Below are 18195 nucleotides of genomic sequence, written 5' to 3'. Positions count from 1 at the left end.
AAAGTTGCATTGGTGCATCTACGTGTTAAAGAACTAATTGAAAATCCATGGCCCTACAAATGACTAAATCTATAAGGTCAACCAGGATCTCCCACACTCATGAAGCCAGTTCTGCCCAGGTAGATTAGCTACTACACATGCCTTCAAGCAGGGCCTGAGATGCACATCGAGGGTATGTAGGCAGGGACAGGAAACTCATTCTGCTTACCCCTGTGGAGGCAGGAATATCACTGACCCCCTTGTTCTCATGCCTCATAGTGGTCCCACAGCATGTCCCCCTCAGAGGAACCACCCCTTCCATGGGGAGCAAGCTCAGTCTGGTTTGGGGAGAGCTGATCCTACACAAGGGGTGGGCCTGGAATCAGGCCAATCACAAACCACACCCTACTGACCACAGCCATCTATTTAGAGGTGAGCACTTTGCCAATGGTATCCTTTCTGGAATGTTTGCAGAGGTAAGTGATAAGGGGGGTTAATCCCTCTAAGGACACCAGTGTGTGTGCTATTTAACCCTTGAACCACCACAGGTTCTTGTCCCACAAAGCCGTAAAAAGGAATTTGCAGACATTTTAGATAAGTAAGCAGAGAGAAACAAACTTTTTTAAGAAAGTGAAGTTTATTTAAAGGAAGAAAGTACAGTGTACTTGGAGGGGCAAGGAAACCATTGTGGGCCCGTGTTTAGGGGTATTTAAACCTTTTTTCCTCTCTTATCTTAGAGTTTACCTTCCCTGTCCAAGGTCTTATTCTCTTAAGTTTTAGTCCTTCTGGACTTTCTCACCTTATCTCTGGAGTATATTTTGGTTAGCACTTCTTAGAATTTACTTATCTCAGGAGCCTCTTCAACTCTCCTGCAGTCCCTGCCTGCACTGTCCCTGAAGCTGCCTAATTAACCCTAACTTGCCTAAGGACCGAGGAAATTTGGGACTCCCATGTGCCATTGTGGCGGGAAGGAGGGAAGAGAAAAGAGGAAGACCTGGCCGGGATCGAACTCTGCTGCAGTGGCTGCTGATAGCTTCATCATGCTGAGACTTAACCCCTTGTGTCACCAGGGAGGTAATTTTTGCATATGGTGTGAGGGAAGGATCCTAATTCATCCAATACTGTATGTTAAAAAGAGTATTCTTTACCCAATTGAATTATTTTTGCACCATCTTGAAAAATCAATTGACCCTAGGTATAAAGACTTATTTTTAGATTCTGAAAAAAAAAAAAAGAGAGAGAGAAGTGGAAGAGCAAGACTTGACAGACATGATGACTTTACTAGTGGCATTTATTTAGTTGTATCTGAAGCCTATATTTTGGACACTCCTGTTACACGACTAAATAAACACTTTTTGCTTAAGTAAATTCATTTGAGTTGGACTTACGTGCTGTGAGCACAAGTCTCAACTAATAAAATAATTGGGTATTTTTAGCCTACTTTTTTCATATTGTTGTAGAGCAACCCCGATACAAAACGGGGTGCCTGACTGTGGGTCCTCACCCGCGCGCTTAAAAGGACTTATCAAGGCTCTACTGCAGGCACACGCGAAAGGTTCATAAAAGGTTTATTTACAAGGGAAGGGGAAATGAGGAAATGTACAGCTCTGGGAGAAAAGTGGGAGACAAAGTTTTAAATGAGTCCTACCCGATCCGCCGATCAGGAATCCCAAAATGGCGCTCTCAGAGTTGGCCGCCAGCCAGGAGCGGTGAAGCCAGGAGGCGAGCGATCGCGAGCCAGAGAGCGAGCAAGGCCCACGTGTTTGGTTTTTATATCCAACCTGGCTGCCCAACTCCACCCTCAGGTCCCAGCCACCCTCCCCTTGGTGGTGATGGGATTTGTCTTTCCCAATGTCCTGATGGCTTTAGTCTGGAGTGGGGGTGGAGTCCACAAAGCCTGTATGAGATTATCTCAGGACATCCTTTCCCCCTAACAATATCTCCAAACATGCTGGCTTTCCTCCATGCCCACTGCACTACCTGCCCCCTAGGCCTGGCTTTCGGTAACAGCTCTGCAACCCTGTGAGAATCAGGGCCTCTGACTGCCCTGGGGAGGCCCCCTATGAGCAATGACTCCCGAGTGATGACTGCTCAGTCCCTTGGTCTTTGATGGCAAGGCCTGAACAGCCTGACTTCAGTGCAGTGACTCTTTGTAGCACACTTCTGGGGGCAGCCGCAGCCTTATGACTTACAATGTAAGGTCTCTCATGCAAGAAGAAGCCATCCTCTGCCTCCAGTGATCTTCGGGTGCTCATGTGGAACTCCTGCCATCATTACTGAGCCCTTTGTAGCCTTGGGCCCAGCTTCACCTGCAAATCCTGACTACCACAGAGAGGATCTCTGAGGGGCCAGGGTATGTGAGCCAGCACCAAGGGCTCTGTCATCAATCTTCTTATCTCTCTTGCCCCAAAACACCCCAGGAGCCTGGCCATGATCTCCTAGTAACCTAGGCACAGCACGCAGATACTAGCCTGCGTGGCCCCAGACCCATTAGCACTTCAGAGCACTTCCAAAGTAGATCCAAAATTAGTTATTAACGGAAGCTGATCTTTAGATAAGGATTTCACAGAGGAGTTTAATCACACATTGCTCAGCAAAGCAATAAAAATTCCCCTTTCTAGGATGCTAGCCTTTGCCCAGAAGGCCAAACACTGCAAGCAGCTGTATTCCTTCTGTTCTTGTCCTAAGGTGGTGCTTCAGGTGGGACCCGGGACCAACCCCAATACTGACATCACCTGGGGCCTCACTACAAATGCATGTTCCTGGGCTGTCACTCACCTACGGAATCAGGAAGTCAGCAGTGGGGCTCAGAAATCTGGATTTTAACACTGTCATGGGTATTCTGATGCAGGTTCAAGTTTGAGAGCCATTGTCAAAAACACTGACCTAAGTGACTCTGCTCTGCCTGTTTTCCATACCCTGCCCAGCAATACGAAAGGCTGGAAGTGTTCAAGAGGCCCCCACCTAAGGCTCCTCAGGCAAGCTCCTTGGTGGTCTTCATTATGGCCCCAGACCAAGCCCTGAGTGACTTCAACTCAGAAGATGGGCAATTTTACTGTTAAGGTGCAAAGATCCCTCCATCTAGTCACACTGACACCTGGACTAAGGACACAGATTGGCTTCTCTGGCCCTGTTCAGACTCTCAGATGCATCAGAGTATCCAGGGGTGGAGGCAGGTGTGCTCACACCACTCCACAATGTAGAACGAAGTGGAATAAGAAAAGTCTCCAAGGGAAGAAACAAATTATTTTATAACCCATTCCTCCCAGCACCCTGAGTGGATTATAAAGCCACATCTATCTTTCAAAGTAAATAGCAATCAGCTCCAATGAGCGAGGAGACTTTCAAATAATAGCCAACATGTGTTGATATTGACAGTGACCCATAAATCTCACTTTCTTTGGGAGAATATGTTGGGCAGCATTTTAATTCCAAACCAGCGAATGAGGAGTGAGATTTATCTCCACCGTGAATCCGAGAGGAGCATCCTTGGAAATATAACCCAATGAATGCAGAATCAAGCACTAATTGATGGTCTCCAACATGCTTCCCAGCGCCCCACACTTTATTACCCGGACAGGGGCGTGACAGCAGAACATGGAGCAGCCGAGCCTGGGGTGAGCAGCCTTCTAGGAAGGACAGAGAGCAGGGGGGCTGCCTTTTCTGAGGCTTCTCCCCCAGTAGGACTCCCCACTCTCAGAGCTCACGGGGGCCAGCTCTTGCGCTGTGGAGTCCGACAAGCTCTTTCTCCACAGCTCTTTTACTTCTTTCCTCAGCTATTTTCTCACTTTGCATGACTAGTCCCCAGCCTGCTCTATGTCCTCAGGGGAGGTAAGAGCCTTTCTCCCACTTGTCAGCTCCGTTATGTCTGAGAGGGGGGATACCTGCTCCTATTCCCCATTCTGCCATTTATCTATCTATCTATCTATCTATCTATCTATCTATCTATCTATCTATCTATCTATCTATTTGTTTATTTATTTATTACAATGTTTGCTTTCTTTTCTCAGGTGTAGTCCCCATAGAATTCCCACCACCAATTCCCTGGTGCTCCATCACCATAGTCCCTTGCCCTCTTCCCTTCCCGGCCTTGATCCCTTTCCCTCCCCCTCCCCTGCAGAGCGTCTCTGATTTATCATTCTGCCATTTAAAGAAGACATTTTAATTACCATTTATTTACTACTTGCCCGACTCGATGAAGAGTTCTTAGGGCATGCACTATCTCATGCGTCCTTACTAGCCGTGTGACTTCTGCCAAGCACTTGCTGTCTGGTCGGCTCACTTTCCTCATCTTTACAAGGAGGACAGTAATAGCACCCCCCTCATAGGGTGCTGGGCAATGGAATATTCTAGGGAAACCCTGGCATGCCAGAAGATGCCCACTAAGCATCTGCCCTTCTCCTGGGGCCAGAGCCTGGGCACCCTCCTTGAGTCTCCTTCCTGAGGAAGGAATGCATCTTGTTACCTCTGCATTCCCAGGCAACGGGCACAGGATTGGGGGCAGGGCATGTGCTCAAAGCTAGTTGTGTGCCATTAGGAAGGAAAGGAGGCAGCCTACAGTGTGAACTCCGGAATCTTCTGGCTCTGAGCTAAGAAGCGGGGGCTTGGGGTAGGGGTCCAAATGGGGACACAACAAAGAGGCTTTCACTCTGGTTTAAAGGGAAAACTGGAAGAGAATTTAGAAACCTTCTGTGAAAGGGGCAAGGACTTAATGAACTCCCAACTCTGAGTCTAGGTAAGATTTATCTAAAGTCACACAGCCAGTGGGTGAGAAAATTTGGGTTGTAACTCACGGCTGAAGTTTGCTAGTGTGGACAGCATTTGGTTTACACGATACTAGAAACAGGCAGAAGGTCCCCAGGGAAGGCAGTCTTGAGCTAGTATCTAGGTCCTGATGTCCCTTTCTGGTGGTTATTTAGCACTTCCTGTCTGCTACCAGCCCTCATCCCCTGGGGGTCTGAGGACCATGGATTCTGAGGACTTGGCAGAGAGATCAAGACCAGGTGCAGGAGAGGTGCACACTTGGTGGATGGGTGCTGGGGGGCGGGGGGACACTGGGGAGAAAGGCCTTGGAATCAGGGGACACCTCCATTCTAATCTCATTTCTTCCCTTTACTAGTTTGGACAGACAGGCTGTGTGAATTCCAGTTTCCTCACATGTTAAATGAAAAAGACAATACACACTTGATAGGTTGTAGGTTATAAGAATTAGGCTGGATTATGTAAAACGCCAGACACAGTAACCGAGCATATCCATGTGACTTTGAAACAACGGACTATGTTTTAGTCATCTTTATATTTCTCCCATTTCCTTGTTTCTCTAGTGCTAGCACATTGCCTTAGTAGGAGGTGCTAATTACTAGTTCATTGAGTAAACCAGAGCTATTCTGTGTTCTTTAGAACTTTGCTTCTCAAAGTTAGTGTGGGGCCAACTGAACTGGCGTGACCTGGATGCTTGTTAGAAATGCAAGATCTTGGAGCCCATCCCAGATGTACTGAAACAGACCATTTATTTTATCCTGTCCCCCAGGTGATGCATATGCACATTAAAGTTTGAGAAGCTGTGCTTTAGAAAGCATCTGCTGAAGGTAAGGGAAGCTTAAAGCTCCTATTAAGCTAGTGAGCATTGTGGGGATGTTATAGGCAGGAAAATAACACAAACATGATATATATTCTCTCTTCCCACTCTCGCTGGTCTGGAAATGGTTTCCTGGTTCCATGGAAACCCAAAGGACTTAGAATCATTTCTGTACAATCCATAATGGGAACAGAGCCAGCTTCCACGCGCCCCTGCGTATGTCCTCCAGAGCAGACTTGTGGTCGGGAGTGCATTTGTTCCTTTCAAATGGCTAGTGGTACCACAGGCAGAGAGTGCAGCCTCTAGCAAGAGCTCCAGGGACCTGAGGAAGGGTCCCCATGCTTTCAGAGGAGGAAGCTGAGCAGGGCCTGTCTCTCCCGTATTTCTGGGATGTTTTCCATCCTCTCCAGCAGGGGTGTGGCTTTGCCAGATGAAAGGACTTTAAACTCACTTACTTTAAAAAAGTGAATGTGACTTAGCCCTTTGGCATATATCCAATGTCACCTACTCCATGCCCACCTGGAGGTGTCCTGGAAAGACAATGGTGACCTACTCGCCCTGCCCTGGGTGATCCTAGTCTAGTGGGTAGAGAGAGCAGAGAGTTGGATGCCATGGGCCAGAAGAGGCATGGGAGGGTAGGACATAAATACACGAGAAAGAGAGAGACAGACACATGTATATTCACATATACACACATATATGCATACGCAGAGAGAGAAAGCATGAGAGAGATAAAAAGAGAGAGAGAAAGAAATCAAACGGTTCTGTAACATACACATAAATACACACACATATAGCTGGAGATGAAGCAAATATAGTAAAGTGATAAGAATTACTGACCCCTGGAGGGATATGGCAATTCATTGTGCCACCTTTTTAATTTTTCCTATGCTTAACCATTTTTGTAATTAAAAAGTGGGGTAGATATTAAGAGCAGTACAGGCATCAGGTGAGCATTAAGATGGCAGATTACTAAATAGCAGATGCTTACAGATGTTGGCTTGAGGGCCCATGGCGCATAGCTGCAAAGTGCTTCTGAGCAAGTGATTTCCATTTCATCTGTGCAGCAACCCTATGGGGTCTCTAACGATCACCTCATTCACTAATGACTAGCAGAGGCTGGAGACCTGATGATTTGCCCGAGGTCACCAGCCTGTGAGTGATGGAGAATGAATGGAGTCCCAGGATTTTAGATTCCAAATCCAGTTCTTTTGTCTCACCCAGTCTTCCTGAGAAGTCCTGGTTTTTTTGTTTTTTTGTTTTTTTTCCTGAATGGACTGAGAAGCAAGAACCCGGGCATAAAGAGGAGCCCAGCAGGCATCTCCTCTCCTTGGGGACAGTAGTCATCTGCTCTTTCTTTTGGGGCTGCAGGGGTGATGAGAGGGGAGGCTGGTAGCCTTGGGAGAAGATGGCAGCCCACCTTGGGCCTTGGCTGGGGCTGAGGCTGAGGCTGAGGCCAGGGCTAGTCTAGACAATGGCCTGCATGGAGGAAGCACCTTCTCAGGCCAGAGGCAGCACTGAGAGCTCACACTGAGCACACTCCTGCAAAGATGATCAAGTGTGGCGCCAAAGGGTGAGTTTTATCATCTACCAGCAACATGAGCCAGATAAATGGCTCCTTCTTGGTCTCCTGCCAGCTTGTGCTGCCAGCAAGTCTTAATAATGTGGCTGAAAGAAGGTGCCAGCTGGTTCCTGTGGTGGGTCATAGCTTTCTGCATCCCCCTACTGCAAAGCCCCCCTATTTGGGCCCAGTTCAGAGGGTGCAGACTTACTACTCACTTTCCACTCTCAAGTTTATTTATAAGCCTCTTTTTCTAACTCTGAAGGCCCCAGGGGAGCTGCTAAAGCTCAAACAGAACAATAATGTATCTGCAGGCTTGACTCAGGGCCTAGGTCAGAGCAGGATCTGGAAAGCATATGCTGGATGCTATGGAATGAATTGTGTCCCCTTCCCCCCACCCCCATCCATATATTGAAGTCTTAACTCCCAGCACATCAGAGTGTGACCACCTTTGGAGATAGGGTCTTCAAGGAGATAATTATGGTCAAATGAGGTCACTGAGGTGGGCCCTGATCACAATATGACCATTGTTCTTATAAAACCAGGAGATCAGGACACAGACATGAACAGAGAGAGGAGAAGATACCGAGAAGGAGAGGAGCCTCAGTAGAAACCAACCCTGCCTACAACTTGATTCCATATGTCTCTCCTCCAGAACTGTGAGAAAGTATATTTCTGTTCTTTGAGCCGCTCTGGCGGTGGCCCTTGTTATGACAGCCCCAGCCGAACAACACACTGAGTACATCTTGATACACTGAGTCTCAGGACAAGGCCAAGCACAGAGCCAGTTAGTGTCTGTGAGTTAATCCATGCCTCAGACACCACCCTGCTTATGGAAGTGTGGACTTCCTGTTCCAACTGGTCATTTGGGTGTCTCCCGGCTGCAAGTGGGCAGGCTGGTCCCCACCCTTCCCTGTGAGTCTCTTCTTCAGCTCTTCCAGTTTCAACATCACCCACCCTGATCACAAATCTCAGGGACGGGCGCCCCTCTGTGTGGCATGATGATGGTGGCCAGGGCACAAACAATGACACACTCATAGTGAGGGAGGTCCCTGGCCCCCCAGGTTGAGGTACCCACGTGGGCTCTGAGCAAGATACCAGCATCACCACAAAGAAGCGTCCAGGAGAGTCCCAGATACCTAGGGAAGCTTCTCCTGTCTTCTCCCCTTCAGGCAAGTCCATATTTAAGCACAGACGGTCAGTTTCTCTGTCTTGCTGGAGCACTGTGGGCTCAGATTCAGACAGGCCTGGATGTGAATCTTGCCTCACTAGCTGAGTGATTCAGAGAAATTACTTCAAATCTCTCTGAGCCACAGTTTCCCCATATGGAAAATGGGGCTAATAATACCTATATCACAGGGTGGTCCCCTGGAGTAAAGGAAAAAAAAAAAAAAAGAAGGCAAAGCATCTGACACATATAAAAATTCTTAATTGTAATATTTGTTATGAGTTCATACATCTAGGTTTACTCAATGAAAACAATGTAAGAATTTCTTTCTAAAAAGGATGACTTGTATATTATCATTGTTAGTTGATCAAAACCTGATGTCTGGCCCTGTATGAAACAACATGGGGTAAAGAAAAGCCTCATGTTCTTACAGAATCACACTTTGTCCTCCTAGAGTTTGGGAGTGTTAGAATCTCTCAGGCAGTTGAGCCTCACCAGGGTTAATGCGGGGGCATTGTCTCATGTTTAAAGTAGATCCAACTTTGCTTTCATATTTCTTTTTTCTGTTGACATGTGCAGAGCTGACAGCACATGAGGCAGCATGGACAGTCTCAGGGCAACGTGACAACCTCTCAATAACCCTGTGGACACCCAGGCAGTCAGTGTCAGAAGGGACCCTGCAAACTGTGGGAAATCAGAGGCACAGGAGAGGAAGGTGCTGTGCAGCCAGCGTGGAGGTATTGAGAGGCCCCAAAGACAATACCCAAGACATGATGCGATTTTCTTGCTGTGTGAGAACATGAAAACAGAACAAGACAGCCACAAAAAGGCAGCCAGAGCGCCATGTTCCCAGCAGAACACAGTCAATGCCACAGAGCAGAGACAATGTTGCCACAAGCACCCTCTTTGCCAGCTTTTGCCACATGGCAGCGAAGAGGCACCCTGAAACCCAAAACACGACTAAACAGTCCCCTCTTCTGACTGGTAGGAGAGGCTGCTGCTTCTGGAGCTAGGTCAGCTCTATCACCTTCCTGCCCGTTAGGTCACTGCAGATTAGGTCAAGTCATAATGAGTTAATGATTAGTTAATTTTATCTGATCATTGAGTGTTTCCCCCTCCCTCTCCCTGACACTTTGACTGCAATCCAGAACTGTCCCTGCCTCCCTGACCCTGTCGTAGTCACAGCCAGCACAAGGTCAAATCTTCTCAAAGTCCCTTTCAACTACTGGTGCTGGGATAGCCCAGAGTTTCTCTGGAATCTGTCTTCCCTTGCTGCCATAAGCCAGATCACCTAACTTGCATTTGACTTCAAGTATCTTCCTGGTCGTTTTTGGTTGGTCAACTTTTATATCTGTAAAGTGGGATAATACCTGCCTGATATTCTTTACAGGGGTATTGTAAGAAGCAAATGATATCGTGCAGGTGGGAATGAGTTTTGAAAGTTGCTAATGTTATAGGTCTTTAAGTTTGTACGATGTGGAATTTCCAAGTGGTTCTCTTTTCAGACGTAGAATAAGGTACTTTTTAAATGGAAGATTTCCATTTCAGCTTCTAATAGGTATTTCTGCCTCAGTTTCCTTGATGTAAAGCCCTCCTACTATTTAGTGTTAGGAATAGCAGTTAACAAGAAAACTTCAAAGAGACTTGCTGGGACTTGGCTGGCAGGATGATCTGAATGTTTTTATGGGTGTGGGCCAGATGAGTTTGCAAAGCTGGTGACTTCTGAGCACCACCCCTGTTTTTCCTGCTGATAACACTGGTTACGATCAGGGAGTGGCTGGTGCCAGGTTGGGAGATAAAGCTGTCCACCCAGCAGGAAAGGCAGCCAGCGGCCTGGCCTCACTTTTCTTTTTCAAACTCCGACTGACAAGCTTGGTCCTGCTAGTCCTCAGCATGACCTTTGAAGACTTTGCCTCCTGTCACTTCTTTTTTGGGTGTCCCTGGGTCACGCCAAACATCTCAAGGGTTTCTAATGTCACTGTTCTTTCTCCAGCCTCCCAGACCTGTTCGTTCTTTCCCTTCTACTTGCAACATCCTCGCGTGATTTTCCTTCAAGAGTCGGTCCAAGTATCATTTCCTCTATAAAAGATTCTCTGCCAACCTCTTCGATCTCAGGGCTTTTGTATGTAATTGTGCTCTTATCACATTATGCAGAAATAATGCTGGTCTCAATCTTTAAACTACACACACACACACACACACACACACACACACACACAAAAGGCAGGCGAGGCTGCAGATGTCTGGAGACCCTTGTCAGACTTCTGATGAACAGAAGTACGTTTTCCTGACTCGCCTGCTTCTCCCCTCAGCAGTGTATTTCAGTCAATCTGCCTGTTCTGTTCCCCACTCTATCTCTGGTGAATCCTCTCACCCCTAACACCTCTGGCCTGTACTCCAGTTCTTGTATGCATAACATAAATCTTTATAAGTAAATAAGTAAGTAAGTAAATAAATAAATAAATAAAAAGGGATAGAATTTTATACTGATCAAGCGGCCTGGCACACAATAGGCAGTTAACAAAAGTCATTTAGAGCTGTCAATCTTGTTACGTTCAGTATAAAGCACTATGTTGTTTTCACTACTTCAGTTTCTCTTGGGACAAGAAAGCTGGAACATTTATCACTGGAAAATTTTCCACAATCATAGAAAGGCCAGTCCTCATTAGCTGAGAATCACAGGCTCTGCCCAGCTTGTGGTAATACTCTGCTCATATGAAAAGAATTTTCTTGATCCTGTATTCAGCCCTGTCAAGGAGTGGTTCAGTGTGTGTGATTAATTATTACAAGTAGTATTTTTCTACCAACTACAAACAAGTATGTCAGGCTCGGATTTTATTTTTTTCCTTTCAAGACCGCTTTCTTTCAGCATGATGATAGTTTATTTGGGAGGAATGAACTCTCATGAATATCTTAGAATTTTACATTATTTGGGGCATGGCTACCCCGAGGGAGGTCAGTATGGTAGGGTCAACAGACGTTGCTATCTCCCCGCTCTCACCAAGAGATTAAAATGGAGCCCTGCCTTATCTCTGTGGGGAGAACCTGGGCGTTGGGAGACATAGGTTCAAGTCTTGTTCTGCATTAACTAGTTATTTTTATTTTTCTAGTGATTCTAGGTATAATCTCCAGCTGAGCAGCAGCTCTTGGAAACCTGGCCTCCCTGGTGGTTCTGGGGTTAAAGTTTCAGTTCTATCAAGCTATCCGCAGCCATCGCAGCACTAGTTCAATCCCTAGCCAGGGAGCTACACACATGGTGTGGCAGACCTCTCCTGTCTCACCCGCTGCTCCCCTCAGCAGTGATTTCAGTAGATCTGCATGTTCTGCCCCCCACTTTGCCTCTGGTGAATCCTCTCACCCCCTGAACCTCTAGCCTACACCCCAGTTCTTGTATGCATAAATAAAATAAAAATAAATCTTAAAAAAATGCAAATTCCTGGGCCTACCCCAGGCACACTGAATTAGAAACTCTGCAGGAGGAACCCAGAACTCTTATTTTATTTTATTTTTTTTAAGATTTATTTATTTGTTTGTTTGTTTATATAAGCACTGGGTACAGCCAGAAGCACGGGAGGGTGAGAGAATTCACCAGAGCCAGAGCAGGGAGCAGAACAGGCAGAAGGACCGAAGTACACTGCTGAGGGGAGCAGCGGGCGGCAGGAGAGGTCTGCGCGCCATGCGGGACTCTCCTCTGGTGGCCGGGGAGCAGCCGGGGATCGAACCGGCTCTGCAGAGGCTGCTGGCAGCTACGCAACCCAGCCCTCAACTGCTGCGCCACCGGGGAGGCCCCAGAAATCTTATTTTAATAAGATTTATTTATTTAAGAGATTTAATAAAATTTATTTAACTGTAGATAAACAAGAGTTAATAAAATCTTATCTTCATAAGCTTTTGAATCCACTACATTTCAAGAAGCACTGATTTAGTTAAATCCCTTCATCTTATCATTCTGATGTAAATCTATTTTTTAATTATTCAAGTCATTAAATATACTATATGCTACTATAATGTTACATGAAGTTTGGAAGAGACAAAAAATTAAATAGAAATGCAACTGAAGTAGAAATACTTTCGTGTATTTTTTCCAAAACATTCTTAGTTCTGTAATCACAGAACTTTGTCCCACTACTCACCCCTAATCCTACTGTGGAGAAATCAAAACCATGGGTGTTCCTGGACATAGAGTCATAAGCAAAGATGAGAGGGAGCCCTGGTTTTTCACTGTTATCCAGAAACTCCCATGCCTGAAATCTTCCCGGAAAGCCTGAAGTGGCTGGGTGTCACTGTTCTACCTTGTGGCTGCATCTAAGAACTTTGCCTTCTCTTGATAGGCAGGCCTCCAGTGAGGGGACTACTGGAGTTTGTCTTCTAGCCAAAAATTGGGTGGGTGGTGAGCCCAGGAAGCCAATTCCCACCTTATCCCCGCGCTGCAGTTCCCTCAGGACTGGCTGGGCTCCTCCCCTTATCTGGTCTTCCCCCGGGGACTCATGTCCAGCCATGGCCCTCAGTCTGCTTGCCTGGAGTCCATCTGTCCTTCCTGCCTGCTCCTGGCCAGCCCTTTAACCTAGTGGGCTAAGCCCCAATTCATGAGAGGACCACACCCCAAAATGTATACCCTCCTTGGCACCAGCAAACAAGCACCTTCCTGGCTAGAATAGTGAGCAAACCTGCATGGACTCCACAGAAGTCAGGGGTTCCTGAGGCTGAAGTCTGGGTGGCCACAGTCCCTTGGAGAATGTGCCTGGGCCTGCTCAGTCCGTTTTGTGAATCAGATCTAAAACTAGACCTCCTCCCCCTCTTCCTGCTCACTTGCTGTGAGGACCCAGCATGCCTTGCAGCACTGTGGCAGCTGGTGTGGAAAATTAGGGCAGGGACAAGATGGTCATGGGCCCCTGATACTGGGCCACTGGTTTTGGAGCAGGTCATTCATTGGCCACTGTGGTCAGGTCCGTTTTATAGGCCCGATTCCTTCATCAACCAGCCCCTTAAAGAGTCTCTGAAAAAATATACTATTCACCTTTCCCAGAATTAAAGAACATGGGTACAAGTCCTGGGTTCCTCGTGCAAGGTAAGCAGGGTAGAAGATAGGCTGCTGGCCTCTCACCTCAGGCTTGTCCTCTCTGGGCATGATACCCTCAGGAGGGCTTCCTTCTCAGTGGAAGAGTTAGGCAAAGGGAGGGAAGGTCTCTCAGAGGGCAGACAGGATTTCGCTAGACTGCTGGAGGCTGGCTTTCTGCTGATTTATGTTCCATGTACACTCCCAAGTGAATGAGTTTCCCTGAATGCCACTGAATATTACTCATCAGTGATGGGCCTGGCAATGTGAAGGCCTGTCAGGAATTTGCGGGTCCTACTGGAGGAATAATTCTCCCCTGACTAAGCTTATGATGGGGGGTGGGGTGGAGGGAGCAGTTCTGAGGGACAGTGCAGGGTCTCTCCTTGCAGCCCTCTTGGGACAACAAATCTAGAACCAACCTAATGTAGCTTTTAAAAAATTTAAATGTTTTTCATTTATATTTAAATATTTAAAACACCTGAGGGCCTTAAAACTCATTATAGATCTTTATTTCTTTTCTTACATCATTGTTCTCCCCTCAGGTGTAGTCCCCATAGTGCTTCCATCATCACAGCACCCGTGATCCATCACCACAGTCCCTTGTGCTCCTCCCTCCCCTGTTTTGATAACTCTCCCTCCCTTGCTGTTTGCCTCAAATCTATGGTCAGCTTGCAAGTTTCCTTATATATCTTTAAATATACTTCTAATTCCGAGCAATATACAGCTATACAGATAGCTGTCTTATAGAGCTAGCATATACATGTTATACATATACAGGTATACAGTTATGATTCAAAGATGTAGTCCTATTTTTTCCTACCTTATTGCACATAAAATTTCCTTACACAGTTTTTAAAAGCTATAAGACGCATTGTTACTTAACTTTTTGTAGGTCACAGGTCCCTTTGCTAATTTGTTCAAAGTTACGGCCTCTGTCCTCCAGGCAAAATGTACACAGCCTGGGCATTATCCCAGGAGGCGGGCAGGCTCTCTGGGTCCCTCCCCCATGGTGGGTGAAGATGCCTGGTGTTAAACTACAAAGGTCTAAGGACCAACAACAAGCCTTTATTTCTGAATCCCATCATTACCACCCCCAAAGTTCCTGGAATTTTTAGTACTAGGTATTTGTTTTTTTTTTTTTTTTAAGATTTGTTTATTTATTTATTCAAGCACTGGGTACAGTCAGAAGTGCGGGAGGGTGAGAGAATGCACCAGAGCCAGAGCGGGGAGCAGAGCAGGCAGAAGGACTGAAGTACACTGCTGAGGGGAGCAGCGGGCGGCAGGAGAGGTCTGCGCGCCATGTGGGACCCTCCTCCGGTGGCCGGGGAGCGGCCGGGGATCGAACCGGCGCTGCAGAGGCTGCGGGCAGCTTTGCAACCCAGTGCTCAACCGCTGCGCCACCGGGGAGGCCCAGTACTAGGTATTTGAAGGAATCTTTTCAAGGCAGATTTAGTGATAGTTACACATTATCTATCCTTGAGGGTTTATTGTTGAGGATCTGGGTTGTCTCCACTTTATAGTATCTGCAACCAGGATTGTCAATACCTTCCTATGCTTTTTTCCCCCTTCTTCTTTCCAGAGGTCTATTTTGAGGAGGTGTTTGGCTTTAAAAAAAAAAAAAAGCATGTGTCCTTAACTGTCCCTATACCATTGCCTATCACAGGAAAGCCTTGTTCTCTTCTGTCCAACAAGACTCTGCTCAAATGCTGCCTCCTCCCAGAAGCCTCCCCGTAAACCTCCACTTGGAAGTGAGCCCTTTCTGCATCTCTACTTGCTCCTTGTCTTGGTCAATCAATTAAGGCTGCTATAACAAATTATCATAGACTTGGGAGCTCGTACTGAACAAAGATTTATTTCTTACAAATCTGGAGGCTACAAGTCTGAGCTTAGGGGTGGGATTGGTTCTGGTGAGTCTGCTTTCTGGTTTTCTTGCAGGGTGGAGAGAGGTGCTCACTGGGGTCTGTTTTGTGAGGGTACTAGTCCCATTTCTGAAGCTTCCACCCTCATAACTAGATACCTCTGCAAAGCCGTGCCCTCTATTACTACCACCAGAGGGGTTAGGATGACAACATACAAATTTGTGGGTCAAAAACATGTAGTCCATTGCACTCCTCTCTTGTGGTACTCATCACATTCCACATTCTAGCCGAGGAAAATCCATCTATGTGTCTGTGACTTATCTCCCTTATTAGATTCTATGTGAGGCTGGCTGTTTCGCTACATTTCAAATAAAGCAACATATGACAACAGGTTGATTACAGAAATCGATCTAAGAATCCAACCATCTTCCATTAAGTCACCCTCTGGAGAAGTTTGTGAAGTATCTTTGTAAAACAATATCACTCTTCTGACTCACTCAGTGTCATCAGTGGCAATAAAGAGGAGTAGGCTGGGCAGGGTGGGGCTGAGGAGGAAAGGGCTTTGAGGGAGTTATTCCTGGCCCCTTATTAGTGACAGTGGAGGCTTGGTATAGACCAGGTATAGATCTTGGCGTGAAGGGCATTTTATCCCAGATAATTCATTGTCATGGGACTGTCCTGTGCATTGTAAGATGTTTAGCAGCATCCCTGGTCACTGGCCACCCCATGCCAGTGCCACTGTCTCCCCACCTGTGACAATCAAAAATGTCTCCACATGGTGTCAAATGTCCCCCTCAAGAACCACTGGTATAACTACACATCTGGCACACAGGGGACTCATCTTCACTGTGGGATGCTTGCTTCCCTGCAGTATCCTCAGGAAGACATCACACCAGCCTCACACACAGATACGTGGTTCACTCCCTGCAGAAAGGATTCTGCCAAGAGATTCTGCTCTTGATAAATAGCAGGCCTCCAGACTGATACTTTCCCTGAGGAATCCTCTTTCTACTTATCCTACTCACTTTCAGCTGCTGGGCAAACCAGGACCCTGAGGAAGCATCACCTGGTCAGCATGAGATTTGTTGAGGAAAATCTGGGCAATCCCAAGAATCCAGAGGGAGCTTAACACCATCCTGAGGGCATCCAACTCCCAAGTTTCCATTGGAAAACAGTAAAGGCCATTCTACGGCAGAATGGGTCAACGAAGTGTGCTGTATCCACACCATGGAATGCTATGAAGACCGCAAGGACAGCCGCCACCACATGTAGCCACCTGGGTGAGTCTTGCACTATGTTGAGTGAAAGGAATCGCAGGTAGAAGAACACATAATGCATGTTTCCATTACTGAAAAGTTCTAAAAAGGCTCCAGAGGCGCATGAAAGAGGGTTGCTTTGTAATGCTAGCTTGATTAGTGAAAGTTCACTGAGCATGTAGGATACATGCATTTTCCTAGATTATAAACCAATAAAAAATAAACAAAAAGCAACATTCTGGGCCATTTCTGCCAAAGGGCAGAAAAGTTCATTCAGCAAAATCCCTGTGAACCCAGGGAAAAAAATTATCAGCAATATTCTGTATGCTCTAAATTATTATTATCACTTTTGCACATGGCTTTATGCATGGCACACAGATGCTCAGTGAATAGTAATAACAATACTATGTTACTAACTGACCTAGGATACAAAATATAGCTAGATACAAAGGAACAGCCCTATTAAAGAAATAAAAAGGCTGTAGAATTCTCAGGAATATCCTTGATCAGTAAATTCCTAATTCTCAGATTGTTTGGAGTTCATGTTTTTACTCTTTGGGGAAAGAAAATTCCAAGCCTCTATCTTAGAGTTATTAGCTCCTGACCAGTAATCAGTATTAAAAGCAAAGTCCCAAATGCCTGCCAAATTTGACAAAACCATTGAGGTCACTGCACGTCCATCGTTGATTGATCCAATGCACTGTTTAACCAGGAACCTGGAATCCATCTACCCAAGCATTTGTATCTGTCTCTGGCCCTCAATCCAGTTTATGAATTTACAGGCCAAATAGGAATAACTGCTACTGGATTCCTTTCTCTGAGGGTGAAACTTTGACAGAAATAATGAAGTCAAGAAAATACGCAATAAGACATCTACTTTAGACCTAGCTGGAAAGAAACTTACACATTCCTCTCTCACCTAAGAGAGCCTGGTGATTAGACAACCTCAGCAAGATGGAGCATTTCATTGCAAGTGAAGCCCCCAAGTCAATTCGATACTGAAAAAACTCTGAGACAGTTCTGAACCTCTTCCAGATTCTCCACTGAAGAAATCTTAGCATAACGATTTTCTGAATCAGATATGGGAGAGCATTGAACAATAGCTGCAAAGGCTTTTTGACTTCTGGAGAAACCACTTCCCCTTTGAGTGGTTCCTCAAATTTCAGCATTGCTTGCACATGCTGCTGCTAACAGATCCACCAAGTCTGCTGTGAGACAAACTGTCCCACACAGTCAAAAACACTTGGGTTCTAATGACACACATTTAAGAAAAAAAAAAAAAAAAAGCCACGGTCACCTCTGCAGAAAAGGCAGGCTCTTACCTAGTCCTGGGCTTTGTCCATATGCACTCGATTGGGTAAAGATGCACAAAACCAAGAAAACAGAGACACACTGAGGACTTGCCATTTCTCCTGTCTCACCCAGGGTCTGAGGTCTTCTTGCTAATTTCTGAAGCTAAAGAGACCAGATTGCTTATTGATACTTGGTTAGGGAAGACTGTCCATTAATAATTAACCTTTAAACATGTTGTTTAGTGTTCAGGTACTTTCCTTACTACCCCAACCCCAAATCAAACTATATCTAATATAAAAATAAGTTCATTTACCAAAGCATTTTTTATTCCGATACATTTTGAAAATAAAATATTCCATCATGTGTTCTTACCTTCTTGGGTCAAAGTCACAGTTCCAAATGAATCAGTTTAAAGCTAACATGCTGAGTTTGGAAATCCTGCCAA

The 18195-nt window shown here is 46.0% G+C and overlaps 1 protein-coding gene across 1 annotated transcript in view; it reads right to left on the bottom strand.

Annotated features, from left to right (window-relative positions):
* The window catches only part of LIPC (lipase C, hepatic type), a gene marked incomplete at its 3' end in the record, with an annotated part of 135389 nt that extends 117489 nt beyond the window's left edge, over positions 1–17900 (bottom strand). Inside the window, exon 1 of the mRNA XM_084241121.1 lies at positions 17780–17900. Coding sequence (XP_084097247.1) covers positions 17780–17864 — 85 coding nt within the window. The 5' untranslated portion in view covers positions 17865–17900. The remainder of the gene's footprint in view (positions 1–17779) is intronic.
* Positions 17901–18195: the final 295 nt, after the last annotated feature.

The sequence above is a fragment of the Talpa europaea genome (genome assembly GCF_964194135.1).
Source record: "Talpa europaea genome assembly, chromosome: 8".
NCBI classification, from domain to species: domain Eukaryota; kingdom Metazoa; phylum Chordata; class Mammalia; order Eulipotyphla; family Talpidae; genus Talpa; species Talpa europaea.
Note: the sequence above shows the minus strand (reverse complement) of the source record. Positions and strands in the feature narration are given on the sequence as shown.